The 14,260-nt window shown below is 38.6% G+C and overlaps 2 protein-coding genes across 2 annotated transcripts; one reads left to right on the top strand and one right to left on the bottom strand.

The window, feature by feature from the left end:
- Positions 1–147: 147 nt before the first annotated feature.
- On the bottom strand, positions 148–8,341 carry gtpbp2a (GTP binding protein 2a). Its single transcript, XM_004077354.5, has 12 exons — positions 7,790–8,341; positions 6,885–6,911; positions 6,421–6,605; positions 6,225–6,333; positions 5,948–6,145; positions 5,643–5,817; positions 3,176–3,395; positions 2,958–3,093; positions 2,813–2,871; positions 2,559–2,730; positions 2,291–2,455; positions 148–1,842 (listed from the first exon to the last, which is right to left on the bottom strand). The coding sequence occupies exons 1-12, from the start codon at positions 7,985–7,987 to the stop codon at positions 1,660–1,662; spliced, it is 1,827 nt and encodes a 608-aa protein (XP_004077402.1). The 5' UTR covers positions 7,988–8,341; the 3' UTR covers positions 148–1,659.
- A 974-nt stretch (positions 8,342–9,315) lies between these two features.
- LOC101173246 (otoraplin) lies at positions 9,316–12,000 on the top strand. The gene is made up of 4 exons (XM_004077099.5): positions 9,316–9,539; positions 9,618–9,757; positions 9,958–10,068; positions 10,157–12,000. The coding sequence occupies exons 1-4, from the start codon at positions 9,425–9,427 to the stop codon at positions 10,178–10,180; spliced, it is 390 nt and encodes a 129-aa protein (XP_004077147.1). The 5' UTR covers positions 9,316–9,424; the 3' UTR covers positions 10,181–12,000.
- Positions 12,001–14,260: the final 2,260 nt, after the last annotated feature.

The following is a 14,260-nucleotide window of genomic DNA, read 5'->3' as shown; positions in this document are numbered from 1 at the left end:
AAAGGGAAAAAAATGTTTGCCACACAGTAAACACTAAATTAAATTAAAATCACACTGAAATTTGTGCTCCGCATTTGACCCATCCCCTGGGGGAGTGGTGAGCTGCAGAACCAGCCGCGCTCGGGAAGCAAGAACTCCCACAAAAGGTCAAGAAAGTAACAAGTTTTATTTATGTACACCACAACACACACATTGGATCTGTACATAAATATTGCATTTCACCCAAATAAAACTATATTTTCAATTCAAAATAACGTAAACTCTGAATTTAAAGAGTAAATATAAGTTGGAGCTAAAAAACAGGTAAAAAATTGTGAACAAGGTATAAAACCAGAAACTACAACCAATCTTTAAATACAACTTTGGTGCATTCAAACAAATTCACCCAAACTTTCTTTTTAAAGATTGAAATAATGTGAGTGAACACCTTAAATGTTTCTGTGTTTGCACACAAACAGTGCAGACTTGGACTGAGTGAGTGGTGATAAAGAGTAGGTCATCTGCATAAAAATATATATCTCAAAAGTTAAGCTAAAATTGAACACGAACAAGAGAGTAGAGAATTTAACGTGAAATTTCAACATTTGGAGCCTATTTCTGGTTAGAGCACCAATTTAAGTACATTTCAACTATTACATTTAGGCAGTGATGAAACTACTGCAATAGTAGTTCCACTAGGCACCGATCTGAACGCCTTCATAGGTCGTGCTGTCAGTAAGTGGATAATGACGTTTTTCCAACCACACTGCTGGATCTGAAAGCAGCTTCACTCTGTGATCTCCAACTCGGTTAAGGACATCTTTATGCCAGTGCTTCTGTGAAAGTGGAATGCAGTCTATCAAAACGTCTACTGACCTGAGAAACTAAAGCACTTGAGTTCACCAGTAAGGTTGTTCAAACCCAACTGGACAATGATTGAGGCCTCGTATGTGGATAAAAGGACAGATAAAGAAGTGAAAGGCAATCGGAGCTGCCCTGGCTGACTCACTAAAGTCCCTTTACATTCTTACCAGAATCTCAGCTGGAAGCAGAAGTCTGGCAGGCTGAGTCTGACCTCCACCAACTCCCCTCACAGCTTACATTGTGGAACATTTAAGATCAAATGGTCAGAGGTTCTATCCTGCTGACACAGCTGCTGTGGGTCACGATTAAAGCTGGTGAAACCACAAAAACAAAAGCAGCTGAAGCTTATAACATCTGCAGGAAATACATTAAAAATGGCCGTGCACAGTTCAGTCCTGTTTGAATGGATTCTGAATACTATAAGGAGTGCATTTTAACCTCTCGAAGTTTCTTTGGTTCTAAAAATTCTACAGCTACCAAACTGGGACGGCAGTAAAGAGGAGTTCTGTTGGAAGACTTTAAAGTGTTAAGCTGGTTCTCGAGGCGTTTTCTTGTTATTGGTTTAAAACAAAAGCCACCGCTTTAACACCTGAAGAACAGAAGGCAGAGTAAAACACCAGCAAGTATTTAAAAGGTTGGAAAAGACACACATGGGGCACTGACACGTCTTTGGAAGAAGATTACATAACAAAATCCAGCGGGAAGGATTTCCTGTGCAAAGACAGAGCATGCTGGCCTTTGGAGGGTGTTTTCTAAGCACCTCATCTATGTTTTTTTTAAGCCATGGCTGACAAAAAACAAACCAAAACAATCAAATCAGGCTTCCTGATCCTCCAACTGAGAAGCGGGGAAATGAGCGATGGGCTGAAGCTTTGTGACGTGGCCGATGCCTTTGGTTGCCCCCTCCCTGAAGAGCACCTTGGCTCCCACCTTCAGATACTCTGGGTGTTTGATGAACTTAAAGAGGACCACTGCTTTCTCGCCTGTTCTTAGCTCATCCTGTTGGATACAAAAAAGAAGAATATTCCATCAAAGAGAGAGAGAAAAAAGCCGTTTGGAGCAGAATTTTGTTGGTGACAATATTTTTCACACAAGAAAACATTTGATAAAAATGTAAAAACAGTTTTGGGCCCTGTGTTTGACGTGAAGAACACAAAAATGTATACATTTATGTTTAAGATTCCCGATTGTCACAAAAAAGTCTATACAAAATGTTATAAAACATAGATGAAATTCAAAATGTATCTACAGAATATCTTTAAGAAGAGGAGATCAAAAATCTGTTTTTCAAAAGGATTTTCTTTTTTATTTTTAAGTCATTTTGTAAAAATCCAGTGAGTAAAGCAGCTTTCTCAGTTATGACCAAAAATAAACGCAGCAGCAGAATCTCACAGCTCAGGTTACAGTCTTGGCTCTATTTTCAGAGTAGGTCATGGAAGAGACTGACCTTGCCATACAAAGCCTCCACTGTGGCGGTCTGTCTCACATTCCCAATGTGCACAGTAACCTGGAAGCCCTTGTGGAAAGTCTTAGCGTGGAAGAGTAGCACGATCTCAGCCTCGAACATCCAGCAGATGGTAGGATCCATCTCTGGACTCACCATCACCATGCCCTATTAGATGGCAAACGGGGACAAACTAACTCAGTCACTGTGCGCTCTTAATAAAAGAAAAAAGACAAAAAAGAAATCATAATCAAAAGATCAAGTGTCTGACCTTTCGGAGCAGCGATCGGTCAAAGTTTCCCAGAGCAAGAGTGGCGGCCTGGCCGGCCCTGAGTACCCGGCATGCCGAGCGGTTCCTCTGGATGCTGCCGACAGTCAACCTGTGGAACTGACCCAACTCTGTGGGTCCTACTACAAGATGATCTCCCTCTCGGCAAATACCACTGCAAAATGAGAAAGATCGCCAAATCAGGAGGGTTTCGTGTTGCCTGAATAGAATGAAAATCAACATTTCATTCCACTGACCTGTACAAAGTACCTCCCACCACTGTCCCCACCTCTGGAACTGTGTAAATCTCATCTACCTGGAACAGAAAAAAACGTAAAAATCACTCAATTGTTTCCTGGCACTTAACAAAACAACCAAGGTGTTCCCTCATTAGAGTCTAACCTGGAACTCAGTCAACTGCTGCATAAGCTCCTCCTGCTCTTTACTGTTGCTCAGAGGAGGAATAATGTTGAAGAAGACCTTAAGCAGGTCTAAACTCTCACCACTCACACTGGACAGGGTAAATATTGGTGTGATACTGCAGACCAAAGCACAATGAATCTGTTTAGTCTCAAAAGTCTGGAGGCAAATGTAAGAAAAGGTTACAAAAAGCATCCTACTTTGGCGACAGAGCAAACTGCTGAGCTGCAGTGACGGCGTCATCAGTACTGCTTACAGCCATGGGAACTTTGTTGCAGCCCGGCTGTTTCAAGACGCGCTCCAGCTGCCGCACCGTGCGCTCCACAGTGGCCCGTGTGCAGAGGTCCACTTTACTGACGACGATGAAGATGGGGACTTTCAAGGCCATGGCCAGACCAAGGTGCTCTCGTGTTGTTCCAGCTGCATGGGGGGTTACAAAGTGTGGAGGAAGACCACAGATGGATCATCGCACTAATAGACCTTTTCTAATATATACCCAAAATTCACCGTTTCTCAAAAACAAAAACGTTTAACTCGAGAGTTTTCTCAGATATGTTTGGGTCTCATTCCGTAAAACTTACACTTGACATTATAGCAATACTGAAAACAGGTTTTGGCACATTTGTGATGCAAGTTGAAACTTCAAGGCATCTGTTCTGTAAGAAAAAATCTTAAGTAAGCTCAGCAGGAACTGATCCACCCTAATAAACAGAAAAATCAATATTATTTTCCACTTTTTTAAAGGCAACATGCTCTTTGGATCAATTACAATACAGTCAATTCAGAAGAACAAATCAAAGTGCTGAACTTTCCAAGAGGATTGCTTTTGGGCTTACATAAGGCACCCCAGACGCTCACTAAGCATTTCTTCATATCACTTACCGTGTTTCATAATTAAAGTTTGAACTCTACGGTTACAGACAGCATGTCCCATCCTGTCTGCGTTGAACTGAGGATCATTTTCTCCTGCTTGGCCTACTTAAGAGTAGTTATAAATAAAGCCACGCCTCAAGTATAGCAGTTCCAGAAATGAAGAAATTATTGCAAACTGGCTAAAGAGGCTCAGGAGAAAATATTTGAAAGTATTTTAGTATTAGATGTTGAAACTAAATTTGCAATATATATATATAAATCTACCAACACTGATTAACAGTAGTACACATGTATGTAAAGTGATTTACTTCTAAAATAACAAATGTAGGCAAAACTATTCAAGACCACGAGGTTTAGCAACATTTTACAAGTACGGGAGTTGAATCATTTTTCTCATGACGGAGGACATTGATGAGGAAAATTAAGCGGAAAAGTTGCCTGAGTTTTTTCCTTCTTCCAATCCTTTTGAATCAGCAGCAGATAAAAAAAATGCTGTTTGAAAAAGAACATATTTGTGATGTAGAAAATAGGAAAGCTGGAGGGAAGTGGGGTTGCTCTACACCAACGGTCCCCATCCACAACTCTGAGGCAAATTTCTAATGAACTCCTGTCGCTCTGCAGAAACTATGTTCAGGAAAAAACACCGGATTATTTATTTTATTTTGGCGGGGGAAAAAACATTTAAAAAAAACTCATAATCAAATAACTACTGGAAACGCTGTAAAAAGAATTGAAAAGATGATCAGAGTGGGATTTTAAGCTACTGCAAATGATCTTCTACACTAGAGGGGATAGAATGAGGCACCTGATTATTTTAGGAAACTGAGCACAAAAGGGTCTAATCTGAAAAGCACACATTAGCAACAAATAACCATTTCCATGCTTTTATGCACGTTTGTTATCTGCATTGACTTATGGTTCCCATCAAACCAAGCCTAAGACAATTCCCAGATAAAGCTCAACCCAGTGTCAGAAGGAACTGGGGCTTGTGGACACTTTCCTCAAAAATTTCTTAAATAAGATCAGTTTGAAATCCCTTATTTTAGAAACAAAGACATTTAATTCTTTATAGAAAAAAGAAAATGCTGGAAACAGTTTTGTGTAAAAGGAATTGAAAGTTAAAACAAGAACCCAAAGTCAGAAAAGACGATTTGTTTTCAATCATAAAAAAATGTCTAACCTATCTACTGCTTAACAAAAAAGGCTTAAACATGTTTTGCTTTGAAGAATCAAAAGTGAACACAGTCATTATAAACAAAGATAGGTTCGTAGAACTTTCCTACAACATCAGCAGCTCAGGTTTCAGAGTATGCCATCAAACACAAGCTTATCTCACTGGCTCTGAAGACTAAAGGTCTTACTTCGGCATCAATAAAATAATATAAATGAATTATAATTCCATAAATAAAGGATGATTTTTGGGATATACTTTGGTGCCTGTGCCGTGTATCTTTGCAGGATTTGGATTTGGATCAGAGCCATCTCCTCTATATAAACCATCTCTGCTGTGAATGGATCACATTTGAGATATTTATGGATTAGTAGTGTCGGGCAGAGTTGAGGACCCTGAACTGATGGGATCTTATTGGAAGGCTGGCGTGTTATGTAAGCTCAGATATCACATGTCGGCTACATCCCGAGCTACAGCTGGTTCAAAGACACCTTCTGTGTGGAGGTGTGATGTTTGGCTCCAATGTTAGACTGTTCCTGTCAGGTTGTCCCAACAGCTTTAGATGGAGCCATTTTTAACTCGGCTGATGAAAACAGTCAGGTCAAAAGCGTGTTCGTACTAACCGATGCCTGTGTTCGCGCTGACGACTAGCATGGCGAAGTCTGGACAGTAGCTGGTGAGGCCGAAGATGGTGGTTTTCAAGTACTTGTGATGACCCGCCAGATCAATGAAGGTGATCATTTTAGAGGAGCTCTCGCAAATTTCTTCTGCCGTCCGAGACTCGCTGTAATTCACCACCTAAGACATCAAGATGATTGAAGGTTAGCAAAATGCAGAGTACCTCCGGGAGAAAAGAAGCTAACTCTATAACATTGTATGTTACTCACACAAGTATTTCAGTTTTGATCAATGACAGTGGATGTCTCACCTCTCCTTTACTGGTGAAACCAAGGATCTCAAAACTGATGCTGGAGGTGCGTCCGGTCTGAATCTCATGCAGATGTCTGAAGAGGTTGAGCCTTGCTCTTCCCCGTCCATTGTCCAATTCCCCCTGTGTCAAAACGCCCAACAGAGTGGACTTTCCTGAGTCCACATTACCCAGCACTGCCACACGAAGGTCTAAGAACTACAAGTCAAAAGAAAAAATGATTTGTAATAATCACAGATTAAGTTTTTCAAAAAGACATGTCTTTAGTCAAGCCCACCTGCTGGTCATCTGGCACCTTGCGAATAAGAACTTCAGCAATATTTCGGGGAACGTCTGCGTCGTAATCCACCTCCCTCTGTCTAAGAATCGTGATGTCAGCTCCAATCCTATCAAACAAAGAGTTCCAGATTGTGAACAACATGCTGATCAATACAAATAAGAGAAAAAGGGAATGTTCAATAGAATAAGCATACTTTTCTGCAAGCATGTGGAGGGTTTTCAGAGAAGCTCTCATGTCTTCCTCTGACAGGCCCACAAGCATGCCGTTGTCCTCCACACCTATTTGATAGACCGCTTCGCCTCGACCCTCCTGCAGTCGCCACTTCATCTGCGTTGCCAGGTGCTCAAAGCGGTATTGTGTGGGGTTTATGAGCTTAAGCTAGAAAAGCCAAAGACTTGATTAGTCACCTTTAGGTAGAAATAATAACTGTACAAAACATAAAGAGCCTGGCGTGTAAAATAAAGGTTACGTTTTCTTTTAACTCAAACATAACTGAGTGCAACCACTACAGAAAAAAAGCACATTTACTCCATGGACTGGCTGATGCACATAGGAGTCATTTCAGAAATACAGCATGATGTAACAAGTGCTCTTTGACAGCAATAAGAATGTACGCTGGGAAAATTTCAGCTTTGGCTTCACAGCTGGCTTGCTTACCTTGTACTCTATATTTCCCTCTTCAGCCTGAGAGAAAAACAAAGAGTCAAAAGGGGGAAACAACAGCATTCAGACAGCAGAGAAGTGCAACAAAGGGTTGGGTAGTTGTTTAAGGACAAAAAAAGGGCCACAGGGTTGAATGACCAGCGAGGTGGATGGACAACCGGTGGCTGCTCATAATGATCAATACATGAGTTATTATAAAAGAAAGGGGCAAGTAAAGAAAATATATGACTAACATTTTTTTTACATCAATCTGAAGCATTAAAGTAAGTAAGTGGCAACACAAACAAAGAATTACTTTTTAATTTAAATCAATCAAATTAAGGCATTTTGCTTCAGCTCGAAATAGAAATATCGTTTTTGGGAGGGTTAATTAACAGATCATGTATATGCTATCAATCAGTTATTACTGAAGGGGTTCTATAAACTCTGTTTATTGCTTAGAAACAGTGGGTACATGTCCAGGCTAGTAATGTTGACCTTTCCTGTAGCTTCCCGCCCCTTATTTACAAACACAGCTGTTCCCCTTTTGCTAGCTAGCAAAGTTAGCCGCCAAGTAAGGCGATACCAAGTTGTTGTTGTTGTTTTATCATTATTATTTTCTTTTTTTAAGGTAACGGGCAACTTTTGACCATCTTGGTTACAAAAATGTATGTTGTGCAAAATTTAGAATACATGAAAAATTAGTTAAAACATTACTAGTCTCCCCCTTTTTTTTCTTAACCGACCGAATACGTGTCCGACTATACGTGTCACCAAATAGAGCAAAGCTTACCGGCAACAGAAAATGTTATATTGGAAATTTGCATAAAAGAAAAGGAAACAAGCGGTTAAATGGCATTAAAGTCTAGATTTTATACACACTGTTCGCGAAAGTTGAATATCTAAACTTTGTTTCTTACCTCTGGAGGGAGATATGGGGTGTTATTGCTTGGTTTGAAGCTGCGGGAGAATCGGGCTTTTGCTCTCTTGCTTTTTGCCGAAGCCTTTTTTGAAATAGCCCCATGACTATTTCCCGGTTTGTTGCTACTTGTAGCTCCTTGGGACCCAGAGCCGTTTCCATTTCCTGAACCAAAAAACTCCGAAACGCGCGCATCCATTGGCTTTTTTGGAACCGGGCTTGGAAACAAGCCTCCCGCTCCTACCGCAAATTCGATGTTAGAATTTTTAAAATGTAGCCCAGAACAGTCATTTAATTCGTCGACTGATAATAAATTACAGTTTTAGTGGTAATTTACGTCCATACGGAGTTAATACAAGAGACCAAATCCCCCCAAAATACTCTACAAACAAAACAACATCCCCTTCCGAGACTACAGCTTTGAGTTAACACTGTGGCTACGTCATACTCAAAAGTGGAGAGGTGCGTTTGATTTGTTGACCAACGTAGGCGGATGAATGCGTTTCTTCTCTTATGCTGGGTTTCTGGTAGTCGTGTGTTTAAACTCCGCCCAGTTCGCACGCAAGGTTGTTTTGACATTATATCATTTAGAAAAGCGGAAATGGTTTGCAGGGTTTTGCATCAGACTGAAAAGGGGGTGGGTGTTTGTTTACAAAAAAAATAAATAAAAATACTTACAGAATGACATTAAAAGATAATTTTTAATCAATTGAAATAGTGTTTAATGTCACACAGAATCATGAGTGCTAATCATAGCAATAAATAAATAAATAAATAAAAGCATGATGCAACTGTTCAAACAAACATGTAAAAAGTGCCTCAAGCTTTTAAGCTCAGAATTATATTTAAAAAAAAAAGTTTTTAAGGTAGCATCTTAAAAAAAATTACTATAAAAATATTATGGTTCATTTCAAGTTTGGAATACATTGAACCAATCCCTTATTGTACCCAGTTCCAGCTTTCTTTGACCAAAGAGAAATGTCCCAGCTACCTACATAACAAGATTTAAACATTTGCAACTTGTAATGATCGAGTAAGAAGCAAAGTGTCTGGTAAAAAAATAGAGAAAAACAAAGAGAGCAATTATATGAAAAAAAGCTATCAGTGAAATGACGGGTTGACAGCAAACTCTCAAACACAAAAGAAAAAAAGTATGGTTGTGAATCATTTTACTGAAGAAAAATGATTTTTAAATGGACTTTAAAAGAGTATCTAAGAGCTACCACACCCTTTAAACTTGTTAAAAATATTGGCCTTAAACCAGTTTACCAATATGTCAATTATTTTTATTTAAAGCAAACTAATCAGTTTAATGTAAGAGATCCATACAACACTTATTATAATATCTATTGATCTGCTTTTACTGCTGTTTCTGAGCTAAAAGTTTTATTGTTTACAAGTTTCTTATGAACAGAGACCACTTGTTACTGCAAAGACAGCGATTCAGGTCTCTTGTGGGAGTGAAATAGTTCCACAGTTTGGTATTTCTGACTCTCCCCTCTGATTGGTTTGAAAATATCTGATGTGGGGGCTTTGCCCAGCCTGTCCAGACAGAGTTATTTTGATGTTTTAAGGCATAACGGCTTTTTTCAAAGCTTCCGTATCACACAGTTCAGAGTTCTATTTTGTGGTCAACATGAATTATTCTTTGGGGATTCTTCTCTGTGTGGGACTTTTGCACCAAACTGCATGGGCTGTCTTCATGGATAAATTGGCAGACAAGAAGATCTGTGGTGATGCAGAATGTTCATGTAAGTGAGAGCATCGAAACCATGATGGATTATCCTGAATCATTAGGTTATTCATGTTTTATTTATCTTTTATTATAGACGTTCTTAGCATGGCCACAGCTTTAGATGACTTCATAGCTCCTGACTGTAGGTTCGTCAACATCAAGAAGGGGCAGATGGTCTATGTGTATTCTAAGCTCATACCAGCAGAGGGCAGTGGAGTCTTCTGGTCTGGAAGTGTATGTGCATTAATGTTTTATTTAATAATACAGTTTTTAAAAAATAAAAAATACAAATTTTTCCATGTTGTTCTTGTATTTACAGAGTGTTATAAAAGTAATTTTATAAAATGTCCAGATATGTTCCACTATAAGTGTCAGGCTTAGTAAAACAGGTGAGAACCTGGTAAAGCGTGACCCAACATCATTTTTCCTGACAGGTGTACAGCGACCGCTATGTGGACCAGATGGGCAGAATCGGATATTTCCCTGCAACAATTGTTAAGGAGACAAATAAATTTGCTGACAACACAATGTCCATGCAAACAACTGTAAGTATATAACCTTTTAATGCTTTGTTTTTTTAAAATCAAGAAATTGTATATTGTCTAATTTAATTATTACTTATTTTTTGTTTAGGACATGGACTTCTATTGTGAATAAGGCAATGCGGACAAAGTGGAACGTCTTTGTTTGATTAAAAATGACTTTTTTTTTGAGAGTAGTACATGCGTCATTATACCCTGCAGTTTAGATTATAACTTGCCGTAGATCACTCTAAAACAGCACTAGAGGATGTCTGCTGCTTCCTTTGCCTGTTAAAAGTGTGATGTTAGGGTGATAATTGCACCAAGTTGTCATGTTAAATGTCCAAAGCAAATTACAAAAGCTTCCAAAGGCTGATAGAGACAGCAGAGAGCAGAAACTGAGCTACTGCATGAGGATGAAGCATAATCACTGGCTCACAGGCAGGCTGCTGCACATTATGACGGAGATAATTAGTGGCAACCAAGACCAGGTACAATGACAGAAGAAACAGATAAAATGACTTTCAAAATGAAAAGCAAAAGAACTGACATATGATGAGGAAAATATTAAAATAAGATTAGGATTTTTATTTCTTCAAGATATGAGGGTTGGCAAATCCTGTGACCACAAAACTGAGAGAACTCAAATGTAACAAAGAGTAGAAATGAAGGCATGCAAAGTCTAGTTTCTATTAAATATTTTTTTTATATTCTTTAAATGATACATATGTTTTTTTAACCTATAAACTCCTCAATTTGAAATAAAAAGGATGTAGTTTTCATTGCAGACACTGAATTTGGGTGATTGTCATTAACATGAAAAAAAAAACAGATGCAAGAATCTGCTTTCTTCACCCCACAGTCATTTCTCCACATTTCCCAATTTTAACAACATATACATTTAATGAAAAAAAAGCATCCATTGCTGCCCAAACAAAAAATAAAGTATTAAAAAAAAAATCTGTCTTCTATTATTAAAACATTTTTCTGGTCATTGAAAGAACCATTATTTAAAATATTCTAATTCTAACATACATAAGGAACACTCCTGTAATATTGCAGCAAAGAATTTATATTCTTATCCTTAGTGATTTGCTTCAGCTTTCATGTCAGTGCACCTTCTTTTCTAAGTAACAGTTTCAGGAAACAGTGGAATACCAATCAAAATGCAGGATGCCAGGAATGGTGGTAGAAACGTAGACATTTAAATATAAATAAACTTGCACAAGCCAAAAACCCATAGAGAAATCAACAAAGGTGACACCAGAACAGAGCAAATGACCTGAAAAAACCAGAGACTTAAAAAGACCGATGGTAATTGACAGAAATGAAAACAGCTGTGGATGATCAACATGAACCTGGAGTGACTGGTATAGGTGAAAAACCCAACTACTTTAATTCTGGACTATAGAGCGCACCTCTATAAGATGCATCCGCTCTTTCAGAACAGTCCCTTTTAACACGGCAGCAACTTTGCTGATTAAAATGGAACAGAACCGGTATTTATTTACCTTCCTTTCTCCTGTGTTGGAAACCACAAGTCACTTTAATTACAAGTTAGTAATTTGTCGTGCATGTTCTATCTGCTAAAGAAATAAAGGAGCATAGTTTATTCTTCTTTGCCTTGATATTTCGTCTGTCTTAGTTTTGATTCCAATTCGACAGAGCGCCTCCAGGAGTGGAACAAAAATCCACTTATAAGCCGCATGGTTTAAAACCTAGGAAAAAGTAACGGCTTACAGTCCAGAAAATAGTCAACAATTTTAATGCTTTCATGTCACCGTTTCAAACTCGTGCTTGCACATGTATTACAACAAACTCAGAGATGGCCTTTCTGTTTTTATAATCATTTTCTGAAGTTAAAATCAAGTTTTATAGGGCTGCACAGTTTTATAGGTGTTTCTTTGAAGTATTTCTGCTTTACACCCAATAAAAAAACAAAAGTATTACCTTGAATTTTAGTTTATGATATTTCGACTGTCTTATATGTACCGTTTCCAGCATAATCCACTCACTTACTCCCCCCCCCCCCTCACCCCACAACTACAACTAATGATTAAACCGTGTCTGTCAGTCATTTCAGTCTCTTTGTAAACCCTGATTAAAGTCTGTTTGTGATTAGTTTTGCATCATCAGTTCCTTTCTGTGTCACAGCACTCACCCAGATATGATGGTGAATGTGGCACCTCAATAAAATCTTCAGTGGATTATGAAAGACATTTCATTTTGACAACAGAAGACTCAGCCATTTTCCTCAGAGCTGCCATTTCATGTCTCTACAAAAGCGCTCAGATGGGAGCTGAATAAATTGATTGTTTTCAGGTCCCGGCAAATACACCATTTTCATTGCTTTTTTGACCTGAGGCCCTCCTAGAGGGGGACGCTTACAAGTGTAGGAGACACAGTTGTCATGGAGTCGATCAATCCTCCCTTGATTTCTCTCATCACAAATCAATTCCAACCTCAGATGTTCTACTATGAAATGCCACTCAGCAGAAACACACCTGGTATATATCTAGTGGTAAAGTCTGGTTAATCAAGAGATTTCGGTGGAAATAAAAGTAAAAGGTAACCAGGTGACCATGTGCAAACTCCAATGAAACTGAGGAATGCTCTTTAAGGTGACGATTCAGTGGCTATGATTAAAAGCTGTCCCAAAATGTGGGGAAAGGTCAGCATGTTTTCAACTGAATCCGACAGTAAATTATGCATGAAAAATACCTAAACTGCGGTAAGTTGAGTCAATCTTCCAACCGACAGCTGCAGCTTTAGGGTGTTACTATGGTGACAGACAGGGATATTGTGACAGAAGTGATTGATGTCTGTCCATGCCGATATGAAAAGGCTGCATGTGCGTGCAAGCTTAAAGGAGCAAACAGAACAGTCAAGGTACAGATTGTATTTTTTCAAAATCTTTTTAAAGTGTGTGTCTGAATTATGCTTACGTCCACACAGCCAGCAGCTGTGGGTTCTTTAAACCAGAAAAAACTGCAGGTCTGGTTTGCATCTAAATGGGACACATTTGAACTTGGATAACATTTGCAATTTTATTCTCTAGTCTGATAATTCTGTGTATGATAACAACCATATGTCATACATAAACATTTAGGCTAAACAAAACACAGAAGCTTATAAAAATGAGAGTTTTTCTTGTCTATCTTTGGAAACTTACATGTTGAAGAGAACAGGACTGAAGTGGATCTGTAAAAAGACAAGAATCCTAAAAATGAAACGATCAATCACCAGATAATAGAAGACTCCGGATAAATACTTTTGGTTAAAGTAGCCCAGTTGTACCAATGAACAAAAATAAAATACAATTTTTTTTGTTCTTTTGTGAAAGAAGAAAAAAACAAACGAAGAGAAAACTAACTAGAATTTGTTGTGTACACCTTTTCATACAAAAAAAGCAAACAAATTAAATCAGTTGTGTCTTTCAAGTGTCCTTTCAAATCCAATCCTAGAATGCCAGAAAATGCCAAATCACTGCTTGTTTACACAAATCAATCAATCAGTCAGTGAGAATCAATCACTCTCACGGCCTAAGGATCAACTGCAGCCTCGTCGCCTGATTAATATCCTTAATACTTCAGAATGCATTTGTCAGTGTCAAGAAAGTCTGTGTTTTAGCCGGCCATGCTGTGTGAGTGGCTGACTCAATTTGAGTGCATTTGACAATGGAGAGGGTTTACAAAGAGGAAAAGTGCAACTTCAATGCCATTCTACTGGCCTGGATTTATTTTACACCGGGGGCTTCTCTCTATGTCTGTGTCTCTGACAAATACGAGAGTGCAAAGCTGTTGTAATCCCTAACCCTTTCTGACTGTCACACAACCAACAGAAAGAAACACCTGATTTAATGTCAATGGTGTTCAACAGTGAATTATTTATGTTTAGCATAAACCACAGACTAAAACAACGGGAAAAAAAAGAAAAGAATTGCACACGTCTTTGAATGGAATGGACGCTTGGTTAAACAGCTTTTATTTTGTTCTTCTAAAGTGAGAGGTCATTAATTTGTTGTAAAAAGGATAGAAAATTTGTTCATAAATGGCCTTGAGCTGTGAGATAACAAATTCTTCTGCTTTGTGTTAAATTAAAAGGTTCTGATTTTAAATTGGTGATGGTGTGTGGTTGTTTGTCTCTGTGTGGTCCTGGCTGCGATTGACTGATGAACCATCCATCCAACAGCATAGGGGGTAGGCTCCAGCAACAC

The sequence above is a fragment of the Oryzias latipes genome, chromosome 15 (genome assembly GCF_053564925.1).
Source record: "Oryzias latipes strain Hd-rR chromosome 15, Olatipes_Hd-rR_3.1".
NCBI lineage: Eukaryota > Metazoa > Chordata > Actinopteri > Beloniformes > Adrianichthyidae > Oryzias > Oryzias latipes.
The sequence above is the reverse complement of the archived record's forward strand: the minus strand, read 5'-3'. Positions and strand labels throughout refer to the sequence as shown.

What these genes read in the sequence shown, in the direction of transcription:
- LOC101173246 (XM_004077099.5), top strand. Translation starts at nt 9,425, where the DNA reads ATGAATTATTCTTTGGGGATTCTTCTCTGTGTGGGACTTTTGCACCAA. An exon ending in TGGTGATGCAGAATGTTCAT is followed by an intron (nt 9,540 to 9,617) that starts GTAAGTGAGAGC and finishes CTTTTATTATAG; the next exon opens with ACGTTCTTAGCATGGCCACA. An exon ending in CAATGTCCATGCAAACAACT is followed by an intron (nt 10,069 to 10,156) that starts GTAAGTATATAA and finishes TTTTTTGTTTAG; the next exon opens with GACATGGACTTCTATTGTGA.
- gtpbp2a (XM_004077354.5), bottom strand. Translation starts at nt 7,987, where the DNA reads ATGGATGCGCGCGTTTCGGAGTTTTTTGGTTCAGGAAATGGAAACGGC. An exon ending in AGCAGTTGACTGAGTTCCAG is followed by an intron (nt 2,872 to 2,957) that starts GTTAGACTCTAA and finishes TTTCTGTTCCAG; the next exon opens with GTAGATGAGATTTACACAGT. An exon ending in GTGGGAGGTACTTTGTACAG is followed by an intron (nt 2,731 to 2,812) that starts GTCAGTGGAATG and finishes CTCATTTTGCAG; the next exon opens with TGGTATTTGCCGAGAGGGAG.